This window comes from Macaca nemestrina, chromosome 12 (assembly GCF_043159975.1).
Source record: "Macaca nemestrina isolate mMacNem1 chromosome 12, mMacNem.hap1, whole genome shotgun sequence".
NCBI lineage: Eukaryota > Metazoa > Chordata > Mammalia > Primates > Cercopithecidae > Macaca > Macaca nemestrina.
In genome coordinates, this window is record NC_092136.1 from 1,831,628 (window position 1) to 1,856,257 (window position 24,630).

Sequence of the window (24,630 nt, forward strand, 5' to 3'; positions counted from 1 at the left end):
GGGGGCCGGTCAGGGTGCCCGACTGCTCTCCCCCACCTGTTGCCTCAGTTTCCCTGATCCAAGAGGCAGGGCCATCCAAGCTGGTGGCCTCACTGGCCAGCATAGGGGTCATCAGAGGCCAGGAAGGGTGCCTGCTAGTCGGACGGTGCCACCTGGAGTCCTGAGGAAAGAAAACCAATCTCCACAAGCCACCATGAGCCTGTGGGAGACGCTGGCACAGATGGTAACAGCCACTGCGAGTGCCCAGGGTCCCGGGGCCCCGGGGTGAGAGAGGGCCTAGAGGGAGGACCCAGACCCTCACCCAGCAAACTCCAGATATAGCTCCCTCCGATGGCACCAGCCCCAGGCGAGGTATGGCAGACTCGGACTGCAGCCAGCCTGGCCATGTCCCTCGCCCGCTTATTGTGTGGGCCCCAGTGCCGTCCACCTGGGGAAGCACAGCTGACCTCTAAGGGGGTCTCAGATGGGATGGGGGCCTGGCCTCAGTTTCATAGGGGGTCTCCCAGGCCTCAGGCTGCTTCCTCCCCTAGGCGAGACAGCAAAGGGCCTGGGGCATTGGGCTGGGTAGCGGGAGGGAACCCTGGCTGTGCAGACCCTTTTCCTGGACAAAGGTTTACTCCCACAGAACATCTCAGAAAGAAGGGGCAAGGAGATGGGAAACTTGGCAGCCCGGCTCTGGTGACCCCCACATCAATTTGGCCCAAAGAGAGCCTCGGCTTTGTGCCCCAGGGCCACCCAACACCTTCCTCCTCCCCTCCTCGGCCCATCCAGAATGTACCCGCTGCTGGAAGTAAAAATAGCAGCTGACACCTCCTGGAGGCGGAGGGAGGACCTTGCCTCCTTCTCCAAGCACGTCCTCTGCATCCTGGCCTCCTTCATCCTCCTCCTCTGGCTATTCCTATACTTGGTAAGGGGCCTGCACGGGCACAGCCCCCCCACCCCCCCGCTGACTCCACACACACCCCGGCCACCCAGCCACTGGCCAATGGGCTGCTGGGAAGATCAAATGTCACTATAACACGAGGGTGTGAGCCGGGCGCCAGTGCCTGCAGCCGGTCCTGTCCACAGGGAGCTCCAGCCCTTCTCACACTCAACCCGCAGGTGGGTATGGGCAGGAACGGCCACCCAGGGCTGGGGCCGATGGGGCCTCCTGCGTGCGGGTGGACAGCCCCTTGTTCCAGGGACACTCTGGGGTCCTGGGGCACCGAGGTCCCAGGCCCGTGTGGTGCCGAGCATCTCAACTTGAAGCATGGTGGCTCCAAGCCCCCAGGTGGCTGCTCCAGGGTCCGGAGAGTGTGGGATGCGGACACAGTGGTGTGATGGTCTCTGCATCGGGCGGACACGGAAGAAGGCAGAGTGTGGGAGGCCGGGAGGGGAGAAGTCAGGGCTTAGGGACGCCCAGTGCTAGGGAGTGGCCTGAAGGCAGGAGGCAGAGAGGCGCGGGGTGTGAGTGGCAGGGAAGAGGCCATGCAGGGGCGCTGCCAGGGCTTAGGTTGCCGGCTTGCAGCTGCCATGCAGACATTTGCCCGGGCCCATCCTGGCCTTGCCATGCTGCCCTCGCACCTGGGCCTCCAACACCGCCATTTTGTAGAGACAAAAACAAGGATAGGAGGGCAGGGGCTCATGTATGGTCAGTCCAGGATTGCGTCAGGGCAGGGACATCTAAAGTCCTCAAAGTCTTGGGGGCCAGTGTCTGGAGGTGCAGGACAGAAGTGAACAGGGGCTGGACTGGGGCAGGACAGGGCATGAATGAGGAGCTGGGCTCCACGGCGTCCCCCTGGCTGGAGGCTGGAGGAGCTGGTGCTCCTAAGAGCCCCCACCCACCCTCCCTGCCCTGGACACGGTCCCCCTGACTTGTGCCGTCTGATCAGGCCTTGGGCGCCCCTCCTGAAGTCCATGGCGAACATGGGGCAAGGCATAGGTTGTTTGACTGGACAGCAGGTCTGGGGGCATGGTCAGGACCACAGCAAGCAAGGGGCAGTGGTTCCTGCCTCCCCGCCCCACCCTGGTCCCGTCACCTCCGAAGGAGGGAAGGGTGACGTGTGTGCCTAAGGAACCTGACCGCATAGGTTATTTTCACGCAGCCCCTCTGAGGCAGGCACTAACTGGACACCTGCTTTGCTTCTCAGCTGTTGAAATGCCGTCCCTTGCCCCCAGCACACCCCTGCCACCAGCCCCTTCCCCAAAGAGGGGCGATGACACAGGCCATACTGCGGGGAACAGACAGCCTTGTGTTGCTTCCAGGCGCTCAGCAGAAAACCAGATGCCTCAGTCTCCCCACTTCAAGAGTGGGCCTTTCCCACCTCACGTCGGTGGGCCTTGAGGTCACCCTGCCTGGGGGTGTCGGGGCACCCATGTGACTCTGACCTGGGGGCACAGGAGGGAAATATGAGGAGCTGGGGAGGGCCTGGGTGCCCGAGGGTGAGGGGGCCGCTGCGGGCCAAGGAGGGCTGGGCTGTCACACCTGCCTCACCCACGTCTTGGGTTTCTGGGCAGAAATGTCTTGCCTATTTCTGGACACCTCAGCTGCCACTGGCTCCTTATAAATAACCCACCCCAGGCGAGGGCCACGCCGCCCCCATCTTGTGGCAGTCGACAGGTGTCAGCTCGGCCAGGGTCGGGGTGGGCACAGCAGGGCGGGGCCGGGCTCCACTCCCTCCTTTCACTGACCCTCCTCCATACAGAGGGTGGCCCTAGAGGAGGCTGTGGGGTTTGGGGCCTGAAGCAGCGAGGAGGACAGCACGAGGGGTCGGTGGGCAGCCCAGGACTGGGTCACGCCGGGGGCCTGGGCAACACTGGCTGGTGGGGTTGAGGACGGAGGAGAGCCTGGCCCAGCCGTGGCAGTTACAAGAGGCTTCACTTGAGGGGCAGCAGAGTTCAGGAAGAGGTTCTGGGATAGGGAAAAGCGGCCCCCGTTGCCTGGAAGACAGCTATCTGCTGGATAATTTTGCATGGAGCTTAAGTTGCTCTGGGAAAATTAACATTCTTGACAAAGGGTTTGGAAAACGGTTCCCACCTCAGCAATGCAACGTAGATGCATTTTTAGCTGATGAACGTGTGTTTTTCTTATACAGCACTCCCAGGGGGGACCGTAACTATTGTCTTCGAGTGATCTGTACTGTGTTGTAATGAACTTTGTTTTCTAAAACCCTGGCCAACATGCCGGTGCAGCTGCTCAGAGCCTCCCCAGGCCTGGCCGCCCGGTGTGCATCGTGGCCAGCTCACAGAGAGATGGTCCCCAGCATGCTGGCCTGGAGCCACCACCGCACATGGACAGGGCAGCCAGTCCCAGGCATGGAGGGACAGATCCAGAGCACCCCCGGGGCTGGGGAAAGCGGCCACTGGGAGGGAAATGGGGGGGCTTCTCAGTGGGCTCCTGCAGTCCAAGTATGCCTTGCACAGAGCCCGGCTCGGGGGGGTGCACGGGAAGCAGCCCAGACCCAACCCAATGTGCTCCGGAGCTCAGCCTCAGTGTCTTCAGGAGACAGGGGTGACAAGACGGAGCAGCTTCCCTACTCTGTGATCTTGGAGGAGGGGTCCTCAGAGGGATGTGGTGGGCACACCAGGGACTCCGAGCACCCCATAGGAAAACGGGCACAGAAGGGAGCTTTGGGCTCAAACAGGGAGGAGGGGTTCTCATGGGGAACGGTAGGCTGAGCAGATTACCCATCTTGGGGAGCCAGCCTCGGTCATCCAGGGGCTCGCAGGGAGACCCCGCCTACACCCACTGGGCAGAGAATACCCAGAGACAGGTTTCAGCTCCATCAGCAGGACTTTTCCAGTGTCCAGAGCGGGCTGGACGGCACACGCCCTGCATTCTGGATGACCCTCCTCAGGGGACGCTGCGGAGAGGATGTCTGCCCTGGGTGGGGGTGGATGCCACGACCTTCCAACATCCCGTCCAACTCCAAGATTCCAAGCTCCAGGCTGGAGCCAAGGCAGGAAGAGGGGACAGAGTCCGGGGCGCCAAGGGCTGGGAGGGGCCAGGAGCCCTGGAGGAAAGGGGGGCCCAAAGAGGTGGACTCGTCCAAGGCCAGAGCTGGCCCCCAAACCCTGCACGCAGTCTCCCCACAGCACTGCTCCAAGAGTCCATCCCCCACCCTACGCTCAGGCAGCTCCGAACTCTCTTTCCATCCTCTCTCTTTCTCTCTCTCTCTCTCTCTCTGTCTCTCAATCTCTCTCTGCAGAAACCACCCACCTTCACCATGTCTGACGAGGAAGTGTGAGTACCTAGCTGGTGGCTACCCCCCGCCCGGCTCGGGACCCGGGCCCCTTGGCTTCTGTGGGCCTGGAGCACGCCCTAACTTGCACAAGTCCAAGCAGAGCCCAGCCTCACCACCTCTCTCTTTCTTTCTCTCTCTTTCCCTGCCCCACAGTGAACAGGTGGAGGGTAAGTATAACCCATTTTCCTTCTACTTCCTGCTCTAGAACGAAGGGTCACACCTGGGCAGGGGGCTGGACTGTGCATACCACATGTCCCCTTAGCAGCCCTACATCGGCTACATGCCATGGGTGCCTTCTGAGTGACCCCCAGAAAACAGCTGTCCGACTGGGGGCCTCGAGGGTCTTTTCCCCGACGGGTGGCCACACAGTCCTGAGGGGCCTGCGGGTCAGGCTCTGTCCTGTCTCTCTGCCTCTCTCATGCCCACTGTGGGACGTGGGCATCCAGGACCCCCGAGCCCACCAAAAGCCACCATCATCACCAGAGCCTCTGCCTGCCTCAGCACCTCCTCTGGGCTCGAGGACCCCCAATTCCACACCCTTGGCCAGGGGGAGTCACTGGCCTGTCTAGGGCCAGGACACACCGGCCTCTCCTCCTCTTCCTCCTCCCTTCACGGGCGGCCCCTTCTAACGTGGTTCCCCTCTTTTGTTCTGTCCCAATGCAGAGCAGTACGAAGAAGAAGGTAATTCCGGCAACCGCTGGAAGCCCCCCAGCCCCTCCTTAGAACTTAACCCCCTCCCCGTGTGGCACTCACAGAACCCCCTCCCCAGGCTGCTCCAGGCCGCCTTGAGCTTATCAATCAACCATCCATCTCTCTTATCATTAGTCATTAACAATCACCATTCATCATTAATTAATGATGAATGAGGCTGTCACTTAATTAATGATGAATGAGCCAGTAAATCATCACTAACCCCTGTCTCTTTAATTGATTAATATGCACTCATGATCCTTCATTTATCCTTCATCCTCCGTGTGCCGTGGTGTGTGGGGTTCGCTGGGGCTGGTCATGAGGGCCTCACTCTCGTTAACACCAGGTGCCCCACCGTGCCCAGTGCTGCTGTCTTTCAGCCTCTCTCTCTCTGTCTGCCCGCCTCTCTCTCTCTGTCTGCCCTCCCGGCATCTCAGAGTCTCTCCATCTCTCTCCAGTTCCTTTCCACATCTCTCTTGGCACCCTGGGCTCTCTGTGTGCCTGTTTATCTCTCAGCTTCTCTCTGTCTCTGTATCTTTCAGCCTCTTGGTCTCTGTCTCTCCCTGCCTCTCTCTCTCAGTCTCTGTCTCTCTTGGCCTCTCTGTCCCCATTTCTCCACCTCCATCCCCATCTCTGTCTCCCTGTGTCTCCATCCCTCCGTACCACCCACTACCCTGTGCTGTAACCCTGGGTGGAGCCTGGAGCCCCCTCCCTGTGCTGGCCAGGTGTGGTCTGTGGGCGTCTCCATCGTGCCCGGGCAGGCGTGGGCGGGCGTGGGCGCACCTGGGAACCGTGCGGGGCGGCAGTTCTCAGGCCGACAACGCTGCCCTGGAATCCCTGGCACCCGCTCAACTGGGGAGCGCGTTCATGAAACCTTAACAGACAGGGCTGTCCTGTGAGGAGTCCTAAGTGCTATGTTTTGAAAATATTTTGAAAACACTTGGCTACCCTAACAACGTCAGCAAAACATTTCTTTTTCTCCCGAAAAGGTGGACAGACTCATTTCTGGGAGGGAACTGTGGCCCTGGGGAGCCACCTTTTCTCTTGGGGCAGCCACGGGGTAGGCTGGGAGGCCACGGAAGGCCACGGAAGGGTCTTCATGCGACATGTCTCCAAAGACCCCTCGGTGCCAGCCTTGTCTCCGGGCGCACTCAGAGCCGGGGCTTCCCACAGGCCCTGTGGGTTTTGTCCCCGTCCTCACTTGCGTCACCTGCAAAGCGGGACTTAGCAAGGGCCTCTGTGCACAAATGCCTCCAGGCATGGGAATACCCGGCCCCCGGGAGGGTAGGAGGGACCTCAGAACCCCTCTCAGGGACCGGGCCCAGCCCAACTGACAGTGACCAGCTCTGCTGGTGGGAGTCTGTGCTCCCCAGGCTGGCCAGAGATGCAGGACTGACCCCCATCTTTTACCCCAGCCAAGCGAGCCCCAGGCCCTCTTCTCCCGGCCAGCCGGCCTCCTGTCCTTGCGGCCTGAGTACACTCTAATCACTGTCTCTGTTCCCTCTCTCCCCCAACCCCGCCTTCTTCTGCTCCTGGCTTCTCCGGCTCTCAGAGGAAGCCCAGGAGGAAGGTAAGTGGGGTCCAAGGCCCCGGCCCCCATGCCCACTCCCCAGCCTTCCTGCCCCACCCGACATTGACCTCCACCCTGCCTCTAAGGATTGCCGTGTGCCCCTGTCTAACCCTCTCCTCTCTCCCCCTGCCACCTGCAACCCCTGGCTCTCCTCAGCTGCAGAAGTCCATGAGGAAGGTATGAGGACACAGGACTTCTGGTCCCCATGTGGGGCCCGGGGCCTGGCTGGAGCCCACGTGGGGGTGGGGGAGAGGGTGGGGAAGCCACGAGGTACCAGCCAGCCAAGGGGCCTCCACATGTGGCCCTAATGTAACCCACTAACCATGGCCAATGCTTGACCAGAGAGGGCGTGGGGTTTCGAGGGTGGGCCCCCTTCCCCATAGCCTCCCAGGCAGCAGGGCCAGGGACTCCCCAGGCTGGGCTGCTGGTCAGCAGGGCGTCCCCAAGCATGGGGCAGAGGGGACACATAGGCCCACCCTAGTCCTCCACCCCAGGGTGAGCAGCCAAGAGCCTGTGGTAGCGTTGAGCCCTGGGCCTGGCCAGGACCCCCCGCCACATCTTGGGACACCACAGAGTGAGGGGAGAGAAAGCAGCTGCGGGCAGAACCCTGCAGCCTGGCACAGTCAGCTCCCTCGTGCGCGTGCCCTCGCCAGCCCCCCAAGCCTTCTGCCTGTGAGACCCTTGAGGTGCACCCAGGCTGGGGGCAGATGGGAGGGCTGGGGTTCTATGCCCAGATCAGCAGGCAGAGCCATCATTGGTGCCCAGGGCTGCCAGCACCCTAGGAGGGTGGAAAGAATCCCATCAGGGAAAGAAAGAGTGGGCCTCCAGCTGTTGGGATGGCAGGAATGGGGGTCCTGGGGATGCCTTCCATGGCCCGTCTGTGGCTCTGCCTCCCAGGGCTACCAGCACTGCCTTTGTGGGCCCCTGGGGCTGCCTGGCCAGGCTACAACCTTGCCCATGGGCCTTGGTGCCCCGGCCAGAGGCACAGACACCCTTCCAGGGGCACCCCAGGACAGACGGGATGGGGGCAAACAAAGGAAGGCCCAGCCCCAGTACCGAGTCTTCTCTACCAAGGGCTAGAGCCACAGCTCACCTCAGTTTCCCCACCTGGGGTGCTCCCAGATGCTGACAGCAGGGTTTGGGGACATGGGACTGGGGTGGTGGCCGTGCCTGGGCTAACTCTGACCGTGTCTTGCTCGATCCCTGCACGCGCCCCACCCTCGGCCTTGAGTGGCGACGGGCCGCTTTTCCATTAACCTCGGACCCTTCTCCTTTGACCTCTGACCCGCGGTTTTGCCTCTTGTTCCGTGGCCTCCTTAGCCCATGAAGTTCATGAACCAGGTACGTGCATGACTTCAATGCCACATGGGCACATGTGGCCATGTGGGGGGTGCAGGAACCAAGAAGGAACAAGAGGGGCCGCGTAACCCCGCACAGCCTGGCCTGCTCGCCCCACCGCCTCAGCCCTGCCAACCCCCCCTTTCTCTGCGCTGCCATCGCTCACACTGGTTCTCTCTCCCTCCCGCCCTCTCTGCCCACCACGATGCTGCTTCTGCAGAGGAAGTTCAAGAAGGTACACTGGTGCTCCCCAGCCTCCAGGCCAGAGCCCCGTCCTCCCTTCTGTCCTCTCTCACTTCCTCCCTCTTGCCCACCGCTTGTGACATTTGCCACCAACAACGTAACCGGTTCTGGCCTCTGGGCTGGGGACAGAGTGAGGACCCCGGCTTAGGAAGCGCTGGTGTCAGCGGGGTGCAGGTTTCCCTGGGTCTCCCAGGCAGAGAGCATTGATTCCATAGCCTGGGGACAACGAGGCTCTTCCCGGGCTGCCCACAGGAAGGTGGGAGGTGGGGGTGGCCAGCCTTGAGGCCGAGGCAGAGCAGGCCTTGGGAGGACTGTGCTGGGGTCCACTGGGACCCTCTGGATCCGCCAGGGTGGGGTGGGAAGAGCGCGGGAGAGGCCTCCACCCTGCTCCAGTTAGCAAGCCAGAAGTGGGAAGGTAGGGAGGGGTGAGGTGGAAGGGAGGGTGGAGGGGCAAGTGGAGTGAAGCAGAAAGGCAGGCTGAGGCCCAAGGTGGGGACGCTGGGGACCCGGAACAGCCGGGGGCCATGCGTGCAAAGGCGCAGCCAGGTCACAGCATCCCACCCATTGCCTGGGCCCCAGCCAGACACACCCGGAGTGAGGAGGCCCCCTGGGTGGGCCTGGCCTTCCTGGCAGTGGGACTGGCCGTACCCCTGGGCGGAGGTCAGAGAGCTGCACGTTCAAGTCAGGGGCCCCAGCTGGGGAGCGTTTCTCAGCTCTCCCCACTCACGGGCCGTGGAGCTGAGGGGCTCCTCCCTGCTGGGCCTGAGCTGTTGCATGACTCGAGCCTCAGAGAGGCCCCTGGACAAGAAGGGACACACTAGGAGGGGGATGGGACTCCAGCCGTGCAGGGAGGGGTCCAGGAGATGGCCTATGGGGGTGACAGGGTCGCTGGGTCCCTCTGGAACCAGCACTGAGGCCAGTGGACGGACAGACAGACAGACAGCAGGGGAGGGTGGAGCAGGAGCAGAGGAGGCAGGGCCGCGGGACAGCTTTGCTGCTTGGCCGTGTGGTCGCTCCCCACAAGCACTCAGCCTCCCACCCAACCTCACCCTCCCCCCTGGCTGGCCTTCCCACCCGGGGGGGCTCCTCAGCCACGCACTGCGTCCAGCAAAATCCCTAAGTCAGGGAGGCCGGGGCCAGCAGCCCATTCATCATCCTCACCACGCCGTTCCTTCAGGGCCCTTGGCCAGGCTGTGGCACTCAGGATGCCCCACCGCTCACTCCTGGTGCACACGTCCCCCAAGGCATCTGGAAGGGGTGACCTCAGGCCCACTTGCAAAATCAAGAGTGCTGGCGGGCTCTCTGGTGGGGGCTCCCAGGCAACCGAAGTATCTGCCAGCAAGGAGGACTCAAGAACCAGTGCACCCCGGGCCAGGCACTGGCAAGGCAGGACCCCCACCCCTGGGCCCAGGACTGCTGGCCTTAGCCAAGTGCAGGGGACAGCTCTGGGCCAGACTCGGAGGGCCGAGGGCATTGCGTGTCAATGGCCTTGCTGCTACCTAAGGCCCAGAGCAGGGACTGAAGGAACAGGACAGGCGGGTGCCACTACGCCAGCAGCAGACCCCCCTCCTGGGCCCCAGCCAGGCCAGGCCAGCCAGGTCCACCCCAGGTCCAGGAGCCGAGTGTATCCTAAAAGAAGCCACCCGTTACTAGGGTGGCCAGGTCAGGCCAGGCAGGCCCCAGAGAAGCCAGGGAGAGGTAGCAGGGGGGTCCCAGAGGGGCCCAGTCTCAGGACAGCAGCCATGTGGCAGTCAGACGGCAGGTCCCAGGGAGGTCAGGGGTGAGCACGCCTGGGCTCCTGGCCTGTGGATGGGGGCTGCGGTGGACATTCTGGGCTCAGGCAGGGGCTCCTGGGGCTGAGACCAGCAAGGAGTTAGACATCACGTTGCCGGCGGAGGCTCCTGAGGCCTGAGGGCTGTAGTCATTCCATGGCCTGCTGGGTTCCACCCAGCAACACTGCCTTTACAGGCAGGGGTCAGGCTCCAGGAAGCACCAAGCGAAGGGGCTGCACCCACCCCGGCTGCAATGCCCTCTTGGTGGGGAGGGTCTCAGATTCCAAGGTTGGCCCTGCCAGACCCAAGAGGACAGACCAGGGGGACAGATGAGACCCAGTGCTCTTAGCCCCCCACGTTGCCCCTTGACACTTGTAGGGCCCCATAGGCGCACCCTGGGGAAGAGAGGGTCTGAGTGAGAGGGGTGGGCCCCTTGCCCGCCACAGGCCCCTTGCCCGCCGCTCCCGCAGCTGCGCTGGCTTTTCTCTTGCATGTGTGCTTGTGCCTTTTGCCACCTGGAAGACACCGCAGAGGAGGACACGGAAGGTAAGGGCCCGTCCCCGCCGCTGGAGGTGCAGGACCCTGGCTGTAGCCGACGCGAGGGAAAGAGGACAGGCTGGGGTCTCTCGCTGCCCTGCCTTCCTCTCCCTCTGTCCTTTTTCTCTTCCCCCGGCACGGGGGCCTCAGAGGGCTAGGCCTTGCTGCTCTGCACCGTGCTGCTGGGGTCGGGCTGCCAGGGCCTCGCAGGTGCCACTGCTCCAAGCTTCTGCCACACAGTGGAGGGGGAGTAAGCGGGACCAGCCAGCAGTGCCAGAGCCCGGGCAGAGCGCCCCCCTCCCCTTTCTCCCGAGCCCCTTTCCTCCCCATCTTCTTTCTGGGCCCCTGTCCTCTTTCCTCCGTCTCCTCCCTTCCCAGCCTTCGAGGATGCTGCCTGTCTCGCTCCTATTTCTTCCCTACCTCTTCCTCACCCTTCCTGCCGGCCCCAGGCCCTGAGTTCTTCCCCTCTGACCCTGCCAGGGGCTTTTGCAGGCCTAGAGCAGAAACAGGACCCTCTTGTTTCTGGGGGTTGGGGGTACACCCAGCTGAAAAGGACGGCAGCTTTCAGCGAGGGGGACCCCAGGGCCCCAGGCGACCCAGTCTCACCCGGCCTGTCTCTCTCCCTCTCCCCATGCTGGTGTCCCTCTCCCCACACTGGTGTCCCTCTTCCCACGCTGGTGCTGTGCGGACCAGAGGAGAAACCAAGACCCAAGTGAGTGTGGGGTGGGGGCGGCCAAGTGAGTGTGGGGTCCCGGCAAGCCCGAGCTGAGCGTGTTCTGGGGAGGGGGCGGCCAAGTGAGTGTGGGGTCCCGGCAGGCCCAGCGCCGAGCGTGTTCTGGGGAGGGGGCGGCCAAGTGAGTGTGGCGCCCAGTGAGTGTGCTCCATGGTGGGGGTGGAGGAGCGGGCCAGGGCCAGATGCCTGGAGCCTGCATTCGGAGGGATGCTCAGAGCACAGGGTGGGAGGGATGAGGGTCACCTGGGAGATGGGCTTGGAGGCCCGGCAGGGTGTGATGTTGCGCGGGGTCATTCGGCGCAGACGAAGAGGGGGCTTCCTGCAGGGGGAGGCTACTGACGCAGAAGAAGGGAGGAGAGGTGGGAGGGAGAGAGTCGAAGAAGGAAGGCAGGGTGCCGGGTGCAGGGAGTCGGGCCACCGCGACACCTCATGGCCTTCGGGGGGCCACATCATGCCCCGCCATACTGCGAGGACTCCCAGAGCCCTAGATGTGAACATCGACAAGAAAGTGAGTCCAGAAGTGGGGAAAGGTGGGAGACCCACCCCAGAAACCCACCTCAGAATGACACCTTGACCGTGTCCGAAATAGCTCACCGTGCAGGGGCCCCTGTCCCCCTTTGGGGCAGAATTCGGAGCATCTTGTCCTCATGGCACCTGCTTGTGAGCACTTCATGGGTTTGTTTTTTTACTGCAGCTCTTCTGACTTTTCCGCTTTTGATCAGTGCTCACCAGCCGCAGCACTCGCTACGTGATTCACCCTTTTATCTCTCGGGTGCTGTTGCCTGCGTTCTGCCCTGTGCGAGGTGGAATCTCATAGTGTCTTAACTCACTGTTGGTTCCCACTTGGGGAGCATTGCAGATCCTCAGAAGAGTGAGAACATCGGAAGGGTACAGCCGGCATATTCCCATCCTTTGCACTGTATTTTTCAGTGATTTTAAGTACAGTAATGCCAGATCACGAGATATTTTCTCATTTTAGAAAAATTGTTTGTGTTTTCATTATGAAAATAAAACACCTCATGAAAGAAAATTTGGAAAATATATAAAAGTCAAATGAAGAAAAAAACATCATCTATAACTCTCCCACCCAGCCAGCCAGACTGTGGAAAAGAGCAGAAAGAACTAAAAAGCCTTATTTCTTCCTTTTTTCCATGCATAGCGCTTGGAAAAAAAGATTTAAAGTCGGCCCTGTTTTTCAAACATCATGCCGTCTCTGCAGCCTTGAATTCTGCTTTTTTAAAATTTAGCACTATTCATAAGTATTTTTCCATGTTTTTACACAGTCTCCTTAAATATTTTGAATGGCCACATAATATTCCATCAATTGGACAAACCGTAATTTTCCTAACCATTCCCCTATTGCAGGCTTTCCCCAATATTTTACTATCATAAATAACGCCGGTTGGAAAGCGTTTTCTGTCTTTAGGGTTATTTCCGTAGGCCACATTCCCAGAACTGGAATTACTGGGTCAAAGAGTATGAATGTTCTTAAGGCTTTGACATCCACTGCCAAATTGCTTTCCACAAGGGCCTGGCCAACGCCGTCTCCTACGTGGGATGTGAGCGGGTCTGTGTCCCACACCCTCCTCACCCAGGGACAGGAACGTGCTTTTACATTGCAGCCTCTGATGGATGAGAAACGGCACCTCATGGCTGCTTGGCTTTGCGCCCTAACAGTCACTCGGGGCCAACATTTCCCTGACTTTGGGATGGGTCGTCTTTTCTCTGAGAACTCATAGCCATGACCATTGCTCATTTGTCTCCTGGTGGAAGAATCTCTGTGTTTTCTTAGTCATCAGTTTGCATAAGGATATAAGTCTTCTCTGTATTTGCTGAAAATATTTTTTTAGTCTTTTTTTTTTTTTTTTTGCCTTTCCATTTTCCGTTTTTTTTTTTTTTTTCACATACATAAGTTTTTCATTTGCGTGGCGTCATCTGGCCTTCTTTCCCTTAGAGGCACCTTCTGGTGCTTCTGAGCTTAGGAAACCTTTTCCTGCTCCAGTTTTTGATTGATATTTAGCTCCACTTTCTTCTATGGTTTGTTGGAAAAAAAATGGTTGTTGTTTTAACTCTTTGCTGCATCTGGAATGTATTGGTGAGAGGAGGGGACTGCACACCCAGCCGGAGAGGGGCCTCGCTTCCCCTCCAGATTGCTTTCTTCCCAGCCCCCCTCCTCCTTCCTTTGGGCTGCCAGAGAGAAAGATGAAAGAGGGGCTGGGGAAAGGCACAGGCTCGCAGTGGCCGTTCCTGCCCAGGGAGACCACCGCCACCCACAGTGGCTGTAGCTTCTCACCCGACCTGGCTGCGTCTGTTTATCTGTTTGAGAAGGAAACGGAGGTGCCCTCCTGGTAGCTGGGGTGCAGTGACACTGGCAACGGCCGGAAGCCGAAAGGCAGATGGCAGCGCTGAAAGCTAAAGCATTCTTGAGGGTCTCAAGCCACTCTCAGGATGGTGGGCTACAAACCCCGTAAGAATAAAGCTGGGGCAAACGTGCCGCTGGGCGGGGCATCCTCAGCTAGGGGCCAGAGCAGGAGGGCACCAGGGTCAGCAGGGGCCAGCGGGGAAAGCGCCAGGCTGACCCTCTGGGGTGGGTTCCCGGGTCTTTGCTCATGGGCCTCTTTGTCTCCTCTTCAGACTCACTGCTCCTAAGATTCCAGAAGGGGAGAAAGTGGACTTCGATGTAAGTTTACAGGACTCCGGTCAACACGGCCACGATTTCCCCACACCCCAGCTTTTGGGCTCCAAGCCAGGCCTCAGATGGTCACTTCCTCCCAAGCAGCCAGAGCTGGGGCCTCCTGGGTCCGGACAATTCTACCATAACTTATTCCTGGACCAGAGGAAATCCCTCTAAAACTAAACTTCTCTCTTCCCTTCTCCTCTATCTATCCTTCTATCCATCCATCCACCCACCCACATAAGCTCTACCCATTCACCTATCCATCCACCCACTCACCCACACACCCACTCATCCACCCATTTATCCATCCATCCATCCACTCACCCACCCACCCACCCATCCACCCAACCATCCATCCATCCATCCATCCATTCATACCACTCATTCATCTACTCATCCATCCATTGATCCATGTATCATCCACTCACTCATGCAACCATCCACTCATCCACCCTCCCACCCACCCACCCATTCACCCATTCATCCTCCCATCCACCCGCCCATCTATCCACCCACCCAGCCACTCACCCACCATCCACACATCCTCTACCATTAATCCACATATCCATCCCTCTGCCCATCTACCTATCCATCCATTCATCCATCCACCCAGTCATCTGTCTCCATCCTCTCTCACTCATCCACCCATCCATCAGTTTATCTGTTCACATGCCTCTCTATTTATCCAACAATTTCTCTCACTCAGCAGTCTTCTCTCTGCCAGGCCCATGCAGGGCATCTCTGAGGATGATGACAGAGCCAAGTCAGGGCCAGTTCATCCTAAGGATGCTGAGGAGCTTATGGCTGGGCACCATCCCTGCTCTGTGGCTCAGAAATCAGGCCACCCTTGGCCTCTATGAGGATAGCAGCCGTGGCAATGTGGAGAAGGGGAAACATTCCTTGCCACTTGCCATTTTCATGGTGGCCAAGGGATTCAGGGCTTATCTGCTGGGGCAAGGGAAGGGACCTCTTGCTGCAAGGCAGGCCAGGCAGGGCAGCGGTTGGAGAGAGGGGTGGGGCTGACGCCCACTGCCCCTGCCCACAGGACATCCAGAAGAAGCGTCAGAACAAAGATCTAATGGAGCTCCAGGCCCTCATCGACAGCCACTTTGAAGCCCGGAAGAAGGAGGAGGAGGAGCTGGTCGCCCTCAAGGAGAGAATTGTGAGTGGGGCAGTTCAGGTTGCAGCAGGGGCTGGTGGACACCCTCGGAGGACCTGGGGACAGGGCTAAGCAGACGCACTTCTCCGGCCGCAGGAGAAGCGCCGTGCAGAGAGAGCGGAGCAGCAGAGGATTCGTGCAGAGAAGGAGAGGGAGCGCCAGAACAGACTGGCGGTGAGGAGGGCATCATCCCTACCGCTGTCTCACCAGCGAATGAACCCCAGGCCCAGAGAAATGCAGGGGACTGAGGCCTTCCTCCTCCTGGGGTTCCCATTGTCATTGGCCAATGATCAGAGCCACTTGGCTAAGTCCCCCACGCCCTGCAGAACCCCTTGCAAGACAACAAATCCTGGCCAAGACCTGGAGCTTCCTTCCAGATAGTTCTAAGCCCAGGGTGGGTCCTTCCAGAGAGTTCTAAGCCCAGGGTGGATTCTTCCAGAAAGTTCTAAGCCCAGGGTGGGTCCTTCCAGAGAGTTCTAAGCCCAGGGTGGGTCCCTAAAGCCTGCCCAGAAAGCACAGCCCTCTCTCCATCCCTGAGCGTGTTGGGGATGGGGTCTCCACAGGAGGAAAAGGCCAGAAGAGAGGAGGAGGATGCCAAGAGGAGGGCAGAGGACGACCTGAAGAAGAAGAAAGCTCTGTCTTCCATGGGAGCCAACTACAGCAGCTACCTGGCCAAGGTGAGTGCCGCTGCTGGGAGCATGGTGGCAGCCTTCAGTGTGGGCTGCGCCCTGCGCCCTCCTGAAACCAGGCCCCTCTCTTTGGACTTGTCCCCTCCAGGCTGACCAGAAGAGAGGCAAGAAGCAGACGGCCCGCGAAATGAAGAAGAAGATTCTTGCTGAGAGACGCAAGCCGCTCAACATCGACCACCTCAGTGAAGACAAACTGAGGTGAGGGGTGGCTGCTGCGGGGCTGCCGACTGCTCCCCAAGCCGCCAAGGACTGTGCTCCTCAGTGGCTGGAGGAGGACTCCAGGGCCCCGGCCCCGCCTTTGGGGCTTATTCAACAAAGCCTCACCCCTTCCTCTGCCCCAGGGACAAAGCTAAGGAGCTCTGGGAGACCCTGCACCAGCTGGAGACCGACAAGTTCGAGTTTGGGGAGAAGTTGAAACGCCAGAAATATGATGTGAGTCCTGGCACCTCTGGCCCTGGGGCCCTAGCAGCTTTCACCCACCAGCCACAGCAGCCACTCCCTGCGTCCCGAGCAAACTCTGGACCTGCCCATCACAGGGCCCTGGGCCCTGAGAGGCCCACACAGGCTGTCGCCACTGACCCCTGGCTGAGGCTGCTCTCCTGATGGGGACTGTGGCCAGAGCCCGTCCTCCTGGCTGGCCACGCAGCACCCTGAGCAATGAACCTGACCCCTGTGGGCGGCCTTGGTCACCCCTGCCATGAGGACTGTCATGGCAGAGCAGCCATGGCTGAGTGGACTCAGGGTTCATTTTCTGAACCTCTTTAAGCTTAAACAAAGTCCCCATCATCACCGAGCTCAGCCCTGGGGCACTGAGGCTGTCCGGTGTGGGGCGTCCTTTCCACAGAGCCTCCTCCGCAAACCCAGGCTCTGGCTTCCACCGGGGCCCCAGACATCTGCTTCCTCAGGGCAGGCGGAGAGGGGTGACACGCTGCACCCTGCGGCTGGAAAAGGGGGCCTGAGACTGTGCCGCTCGGGGACGGAGCAGAGCCCCCATCCCTTGCAGGCGTTATCGCTGCAGGCAAAGCTGGGGCTGGGGAAGGCAGCCTGCCTGGGTGGCCTCAGGGACTGGGGTGCAGTGTGGGAGCTAGGATGGAGGCCGAGCTGCTTCCCACCCTCCCAAACACCCGTGTGGGCTCCAGGGGCGAGGGGCGCAGCCGTGGATGACCTGTGTGCTTGGGGCAAATGCAGACACTCCAGCATCACCATCAAGGACACGATGTCCACCCTCCAGCACCGCCAGAGGCCCCAGGGGAGAGCAGCTTGCCCACGGGGCCTGTGCTCCACTCGGGTGCAGGGGTGCGGGACGACCCGTCCAAGCCAGCCAGGCAAATCCGAGCACCTTCTCAGGGGCTCTGCGCACACCACCTGTTCCACCCGAGCTTCCGCGAGCTCCCCTCCCACAGAAGCAGGATGATTACACTCCCTCCCAGAGCTGTCCCCAGGGGGTCTAGGCATGGGGGACAGCCCTGACTTCACCCTCGGGGCTCTCCCAGAGGGGCTGGCCCTGAGATGGGCTTCACTGCACAGGACCCAGCCTGTGTTCCCAGAGCTGAGTCAGGGACCCACACTGGCTCTGGATAGATGCGGCCACAGCGGGTCCCTAGGGACTGCAGAGCCTGGAGGGCCATCACCAGGCCAAGCTAGCCCACAGCTTTGATGCTTCAGCTGCCCATCCAGTCTTGTAACCATCTTGGTCTTTCTAGATCATGAATGTCCGGGCCAGAGTGCAGATGCTGGCCAAGTTGTAAGTAGCCGGGTCCGCCCTGGGCCAGGCCCGTGGGTGTGCGCTGCACGGTGAGGTGAACCCCTCGCATGGCAAAAACCTGGGTCGCTCAGGATGTCGGTGGCAGGGGGCCTGGAGCCTTCCTCCTGCCCCCGCTCTCCCCTTGTGCCTGCAGCTGGGGGCTTCCCAGTGGCCGCTGCCCTGTTGGCAAGCGGGAAAGGGCCCCACCTTCCCAGGAGCTCCGCCTCAAGCCAGCAGCGGCCACGGAGTGCCCCCGGGTGCAGGCAGGAGGGCAGGAGCGGCTGGCCCACGAGCTCAGAGCTCAGCAGTTGAAGGGAGCTGCAGCTGGGAAGGAGGGGTCTGCAGGCCTCACCTGCACCCTCCCCACCCCCTCATCCATGCTCCGTGCCCCCTGCCCCACATCCTGCCGCAGGCTGAAGGTAAGTGGCCAGCTACGGGCTGCTGTGTGTGGCAGTCCAGGCCAGTACAGGTTGGCGAGAGTAAGTCCAGGCACGAGCCCGAGGGCCAAGGGACAGTGTCCTCCTGCACAAGGAGCCAGGAGACAGTAAGGGAGCCGAGGAGCCCTCGTGGGGGCCCAGCAGCCCTGGGTCGCTCAGCCCAGCCCACCCTGCGGTGGAGACGGGCCTTCACCCAGTACACGCAGGCCTGGCTCTTGGGTCGTCGCAGTGAGTCACTCATGTTGTTCACAGATCACCACGCTCAGAAGCCGCATCGACCAGGCCCAGAAGCAGTGAGTAGCCCTGTTGTCCTCACTCCGCGCTGGGCACAGGGGCCCTCCCGGTCGGCCGCTGTCGCCAGTCCCTAACAAGGGCCGGTGGTGGCTGGCCTGGGCGGGCAGTAACGAGACTAACCCGGTCAGGCCACCCAGGCCAGCATGCACAGGCCTGTGGCCAGGGACCCGGAGCCTCCTCCCTCTCCTGCATGCAGGGGAGCCCTGGGGGATGGCAGAGTCAGGAGGAGGGAACCCAATGGGGCTTGCTTGTCACGCCCTCGCCCCGAGCCTGGCACTGGCTGCAGGGAGAGGGCAGCCAGGGGACCCTAGAAGGGGCTGCTTCGGTGGCCTTTGGTGTAGCCAACCTGGGCCCCGGGGTATCTGCCAGTGTCTCACCCTCCAAGAGGACCTAGGACAGGAAGTTAAGCAGCCAGGGCTTCGTCACCAGCCCCTCTGTGACGCTGGGCAAAATCATGGACTCCTCAGGATGGTGACGCCTCGTCCATAAAATCGTGTCCTGGGGGGCTGTGGGATCCCTTGGCACAGCCACTTGACCACCCGCACAGGGCTGCACCCAGGGTGCCCTCGGCAACGCCACACCGGGGATCCTGTCACCGATCCCAGCTGCGCAGCCAGTTCTGTTTCTCCAAGGATCGCGGTGTTTGGGGGCTACTTGGAGTTTCAATGTTTTCTGGGAATTCTCCCTCCTCCTGTAGCCCTGGCTTCCCTGTGGCGCCCGGGGCAGGCTCCTCCCTGGTGCATGCGACCTCACCGTCTCCCTGTTGTGCCATCAGGGGTCGTTGCAGGCCCCTCTGAGGGCGGGCAGTCGACGTGGTGTGCATGTGCCTGCGTGTGTGCACGTGTGCATGTGCTGAGGGTGCTCAGGAACGTGTGTGAGGGCACGGCCTTTGCCAGCCAGGCGTCCTGCTGAGCAGCCGCGTCTGAAAGGGGCTGGCCTCGCGGGCCGGAGCACACCTGTCCTCCTCCTGCCTCCATACCTCACCCGAACCCAGCTCCTCCTGGCTCTCGGCCACGTGAAGGCCTCAGACAAACGGGGCAGGTTCCTGGGACCGCCACCCCTCAGAGGCCACTGTCTGGAGGGCCAAGGACTCTTTCGAGCCCAAGTGAAAGCATTATCATTATCTGCCAAGACAGTCTTCCCAAGCTCGGGGTCTGTCTGCAGTGGTACCTCAGGCAAGGAAGGAAGGACAAAGGGAGGGTGCCCTGGGCTCACGTGCCAGCTCCCTAACCACACTAATGACCTAGGCCCGCCAGGCACAGGTGAGTGGGCACTGCCTGGACTGAAGCTGGGTGTGCACCGAGAGCTTGGGCCGGGCCTGTGCCCGGAGAGCAGCGTGGGGTCAGGCTGAGCGTCCACCCAGAGTGGAGGACCAGGAGGGGCACGGCCAGCGGTCCTGACCCTCAAGGATCGCTTGCTTCCCATTTGCAGCAGCAAGAAGGCTGGGACCCCAGCCAAGGGCAAAGTCGGCGGGCGCTGGAAGTAGAGAAGACAGAAAGGCCCCTCGAGGCAGAGACCCTCCGCCCTCGTGCCCACCAGGGCCGCCCGTGGGACTCCACATCCTCCAGCCCCCACAGTCCTGTCAGGGGCTCCCTGACAATCCTGGGGGTGAAGAGGCCATCCCAGGGCATCCCCCGCATCTCTGTCCTTGCTGCCTCTATCCCCTGGGGCCTGTGAATAAAGCCGCAGACCCCCTTCCACAGTGTGTACTTGCTTCTGCATGGGGGGCCCTGGGGGACACGGGGGGGATGTGGGTAGGGGCTAGCCAAGGGCACAGCACCCTGGCCATCCGCGGGGCCAGCTCAGGAGGGCACTGGCCAGCACGTACCACCTGTTACTATGGCCAGGGTGGTGCCTGGATGCCCATCAGATGCTGCCCATGGCTTTTCCCTCTAAAACGCGGGCCCCATCCCCGCCCGAGCCTGTAGGACCCTCCGCTCTCCACTTCCCTGGGGTCTTTCCACAGCAGGGATCTGCAGGCCACACCCCCAGCCCCAGACCCCGTCCCTCTGTGCCAGTCAATCCACTGGGGACACGGGAACTTTGCCTCAGGAGGGGGCGAGGGAGGAGGGCAGAGCTGCAAGGAAGACTTTGCCACCCCCCAGAAAGGTGGAGGCAGGCGGGAGCGGCTCCCGCGTGAGGGGCACCCCAGGCCCTGGTGGGGGCAGTGCAGGAGAGCACACTCCCAGCTCACAGCAGGCGGGGAAGACACAGACGGCCTTCTCCAGAACGCAGGACGGCAGAGCGCATGCGGGTCGTAAATCTGAAAATCCTGACCAGAGAGAATTATGGAAAATATAAATCACAGAAATTGGATCAAGACGCAGAGACTTGTACAGCAAAATATTCACAGAGGAAGGTTTGGAGTCCAGAACGGGCCCCAGAAAGACTCGGGGGCGGGCGGCCACATCTGGGAGTTCTGCTGCTGGGGAAGGGGGCCAAGGAGGGAGGGAAGGGGGAGCAGCACAGCACGGCCTCCTCAGCCTGGGATGGGGATGGGGACGAGGCCAGGACCTGGAGGACAAAACAGAACCTCCAGATACCATTACACGTGTGCAGACCCCGCAACACACACACACATCACCCCCCCAACACACACATCACCCCCCACAACACACACACACACACATCACCCTCCACAACACACACACACCACCCCCCACAACACACACATCACCCTCCACAACACACACACACACACCACCCCCCCAACACACACATCACCCCCCACAACACACACATACACACATCACCCCCCCAACACACACATCACCCCCCACAACACACACACACACACATCACCCTCCACAACACACACACACCACCCCCCCAACACACACATCACCCTCCACAACACACACACACACACATCACCCCCCACAACACACACACACACACATCACCCTCCACAACACACACACACCACCCCCCCAACACACACACCACCCTCCACAACACACACACACCACCCCCCCACAACACACACACACACACACATCACCCTCCACAACACACACACACCACCCCCCACAACACACACATCACCCTCCACAACACACACACCACCCCCCCAACACACACATCACCCCCCCAACACACACATCACCCCCCACAACACACACACACACACATCACCCTCCACAACACACACACACCACCCCCCACAACACACACATCACCCTCCACAACACACACACACATCACCCCCCAACACACACACATCACCCTCCACAACACACACACACACACACATCACCCCCCCAACACACACATCACCCCCCACAACACACACATCACCCTCCACAACACACACACACACACACATCACCCTCCACAACACACACACATCACCCCCCCAACACACACATCACCCCCAACACACACACACACACATCACCCTCCACAACACACACATCACCCTCCACAACACACACACACACACATCACCCCCCAACACACACACACATCACCCTCCACAACACACACACACACACATCACCCCCCCAACACACACATCACCCCCCACAACACACACATCACCCTCCACAACACACACACACACATCACCCTCCACAACACACACACATCACCCCCCCAACACACACATCACCCCCAACACACACACACACACATCACCCTCCACAACACACACATCACCCTCCACAACACACACACACACACATCACCCCCCAACACACACACACATCACCCTCCACAACACACACACACACACATCACCCCCCCAACACACACATCACCCCCCACAACACACACATCACCCTCCACAACACACACACACACATCACCCTCCACAACACACACACATCACCCCCCCAACACACACATCACCCCCCACAACACACACACACACATCACCCTCCACAACACACACACACCACCCCCCACAACACACACATCACCCTCCACAACACACACACACACACATCACCCTCCACAACACACATCACCCCCCAACACACACATCACCCCCCACAACACACACACACACATCACCCTCCACAACACACACACACCACCCCCCACAACACACACATCACCCTCCACAACACACACACACACATCACCCCCCAACACACACACACATCACCCTCCACAACACACACACACACACATCACCCCCCCAACACACACATCACCCCCCACAACACACACACACACACATCACCCTCCACAACACACACACATCACCCCACAACACACACACACATCACCCTCCACAACACACACACACACATCACCCTCCACAACACACACACACACCACCCCCCACAACACACACACACACATCACCCTCCCAACACACACATCACCCCCCACAACACACACACACACACACATCACCCTCCACAACACACACACACACATCACTCCCCACAAAAGACACACACATCACCCCCCACAACACACACACACATCACCCCCCACAACACACATACATCACCCCCAACACACACACACATCACCCCCACAACACACACACACATCACCCCCCACAACACACACACTCATCACCCCCCACAACACAATCACCCCCCACAACACACACACACATCACCCCCAACACACACACAAACAAACACCCCAACACACACACACAAAAAATCACTCCCCCACAATACACACACACATCACCTCCCTTACACAAACACCTCCCCACAACACACACACACATCACCCCCCACAACACACACACACACAGAAACATCACCCCCCACAACACACACACACAAACATCAACTCCCACAACACACACACACATACACAAAAACATCACCCCCTCCCCACAACACACCACACAGAAATATCACCCCAGCCCACAACACACACACACAGAAACATCCCAGGTGTGTGACCCCACACACAACACACACAGACACACACACAGCAACATCATCCCAGGTGTGTGACCCCACAACACACACCAATGTGCACCATCAGCCTGCACCCGCACAGCAGGCCTGCACGCGGGAGTCTCAGCCACACCGTGCCTGACGAGGCGTGTTCACTGGGTAATGCAAAGGTGGGAACCGGGGTACCCCCAGGTGAAATCTGCTGGTTGGATGTCGCCAGTCTTGCTGTGCTGCCTGGTTCTGAAAGGCCCCCAAGGAGCACCAAATGAACAGGAGGCAAGCAGCTATGCTGGGGACAGAGGTGGTCACCACCCATGGGCAGTGGCTCCGTCCCCCACGTGTTCCACAATTGGGACTGGGAGTGCGGTGGGAGCCCGCGGCAGCATCACAAGGGAAAAGGAGTCCGTGATCCCAGTGCGCAACGCAGCTCGTGCTCACCGCAGAGCGCAGGGTGAGGTGTCTGGGACTGGAACGAAATGACTTGGCTTGGTGGAACAGACAGGGACAGAAGCAGAGCCTCCAAACCAGAGGACGCGTGGGAGACAGTGACCAAAGCTGGCCACGGACACAAGAATGCCCCAGCCAACTGTCTGCCCTCTGCAGCCAAGTCAGAACCCAACTAAGTGGAAGGCGGCCCTTTCAGCAAGGGTGAGGAAGTAAAAACACACCTGAATCGCGCAGGGATCAGGGAGGACGTGGTCAGAGAGAGTGGGCGAGGCTGGAATTGAAGGAGAATGGGAGAACCCAGAGCAAAGCCCTGGGTGCAGCTAAAACAAGACAGAGGGACACGGGGGGCCTGGATGCTTACATCAGAAAGGGGGAAGACTAAAAAACAAAGAAAACAAAGTATGGATTACCCTCGAACAAAAAAATAGAGAGGGGAAAGTATTAATAAGTATGCATCTAATTTATGAAATTAGGAGATGAACAAAACACTGAAACCAAGGGAAAGAGAAGAATGGAAATAATTAAGAAATGTAAGAGGTTAACAGAATGAAAAATAAAAATTGATGAAGATCAACCAAATTAAACATCGCTGCTGTGTGGGCCGGGTGCAGTGGCTCACGCCTGCAATCCCAGCACTTTGGGAGGCCGAGGACGGCAGATCACTTGAGCCCAGGAGTTCCAGATCAGCCTGGGCAACATGGTGAAAACCTGTCTCTACAAAAAATAAAAACAAATTAGCCAGGTGCAGTGGTGGGTGCCTGTAATCCCAGCTCCTTGGGAAGCTGAGGTGAGAGCATCGCTTGAACCCAGGAGGCGGAGGTTGCGGTGAGCCGTGATCTCGCCGCTGCACTCCAGCCTGGGTGACAGAGTGAGACTCTGGCTCGAAAATAAATAAATAATTTTAAAATTGTTTCTGTGAAAAAACTAATAAATAGTCTAACATCTGGCAACAAAATTAGCAGAAAGAGGAAGAGACACAAATAAGCCACGTCGACGAAAAGAGGAACGCCATGACAAAGGCTGCAGAGATGACATTGTGGTGAAAGAATTCCATAAACAACTTTATGACAATTTAAAAACTGAGGAAAACAGCCCACTCCCAGGAGAAATATAACATGGAATGGACTCCAAGTGAAGTTCAAACCCTGCATAGACTAATTCATTTTAAAGACATTGGATCTTGCATTCCGAATCAGGGATGCAAAG

The 24,630-nt window shown here is 59.7% G+C and overlaps 1 protein-coding gene across 9 annotated transcripts; it reads left to right on the forward strand.

Annotated features, from left to right (window-relative positions):
• Nucleotides 1–995: 995 nt before the first annotated feature.
• LOC105469832 (troponin T3, fast skeletal type) lies at nucleotides 996–19,804 on the forward strand. Of its 9 annotated transcripts, none has more exons than XM_071074061.1 (17): nucleotides 996–1,101; nucleotides 4,188–4,222; nucleotides 4,377–4,390; nucleotides 4,887–4,904; nucleotides 6,466–6,483; nucleotides 6,640–6,660; nucleotides 7,804–7,824; nucleotides 8,042–8,056; nucleotides 11,067–11,085; nucleotides 13,741–13,786; nucleotides 14,829–14,945; nucleotides 15,039–15,116; nucleotides 15,506–15,619; nucleotides 15,720–15,829; nucleotides 15,973–16,063; nucleotides 17,335–17,375; nucleotides 19,538–19,804. In XM_071074061.1, exons 2-17 carry the CDS (start codon nucleotides 4,206–4,208, stop codon nucleotides 19,590–19,592), a joined length of 795 nt encoding a protein of 264 aa, XP_070930162.1. In that variant the 5' UTR covers nucleotides 996–1,101; nucleotides 4,188–4,205; the 3' UTR covers nucleotides 19,593–19,804. The 9 variants fall into 9 exon arrangements, with proteins under 9 accessions (XP_070930162.1, XP_070930164.1, XP_070930167.1 ...); XM_071074060.1 differs by lacking the exon at nucleotides 17,335–17,375 and adding an exon at nucleotides 18,065–18,105 and having other exon boundaries at nucleotides 997–1,101; XM_071074063.1 differs by lacking the exon at nucleotides 8,042–8,056.
• The last annotated feature ends 4,826 nt before the right edge of the window (nucleotides 19,805–24,630 follow it).

Excerpts from the sequence above, each read along its gene's own strand:
- LOC105469832 (XM_071074061.1), top strand. Across the intron at positions 15,117-15,505 it reads AGCGCCAGAACAGACTGGCG|GAGGAAAAGGCCAGAAGAGA; the intron begins GTGAGGAGGGCA and ends GGGTCTCCACAG. Across the intron at positions 15,620-15,719 it reads ACAGCAGCTACCTGGCCAAG|GCTGACCAGAAGAGAGGCAA; the intron begins GTGAGTGCCGCT and ends TGTCCCCTCCAG.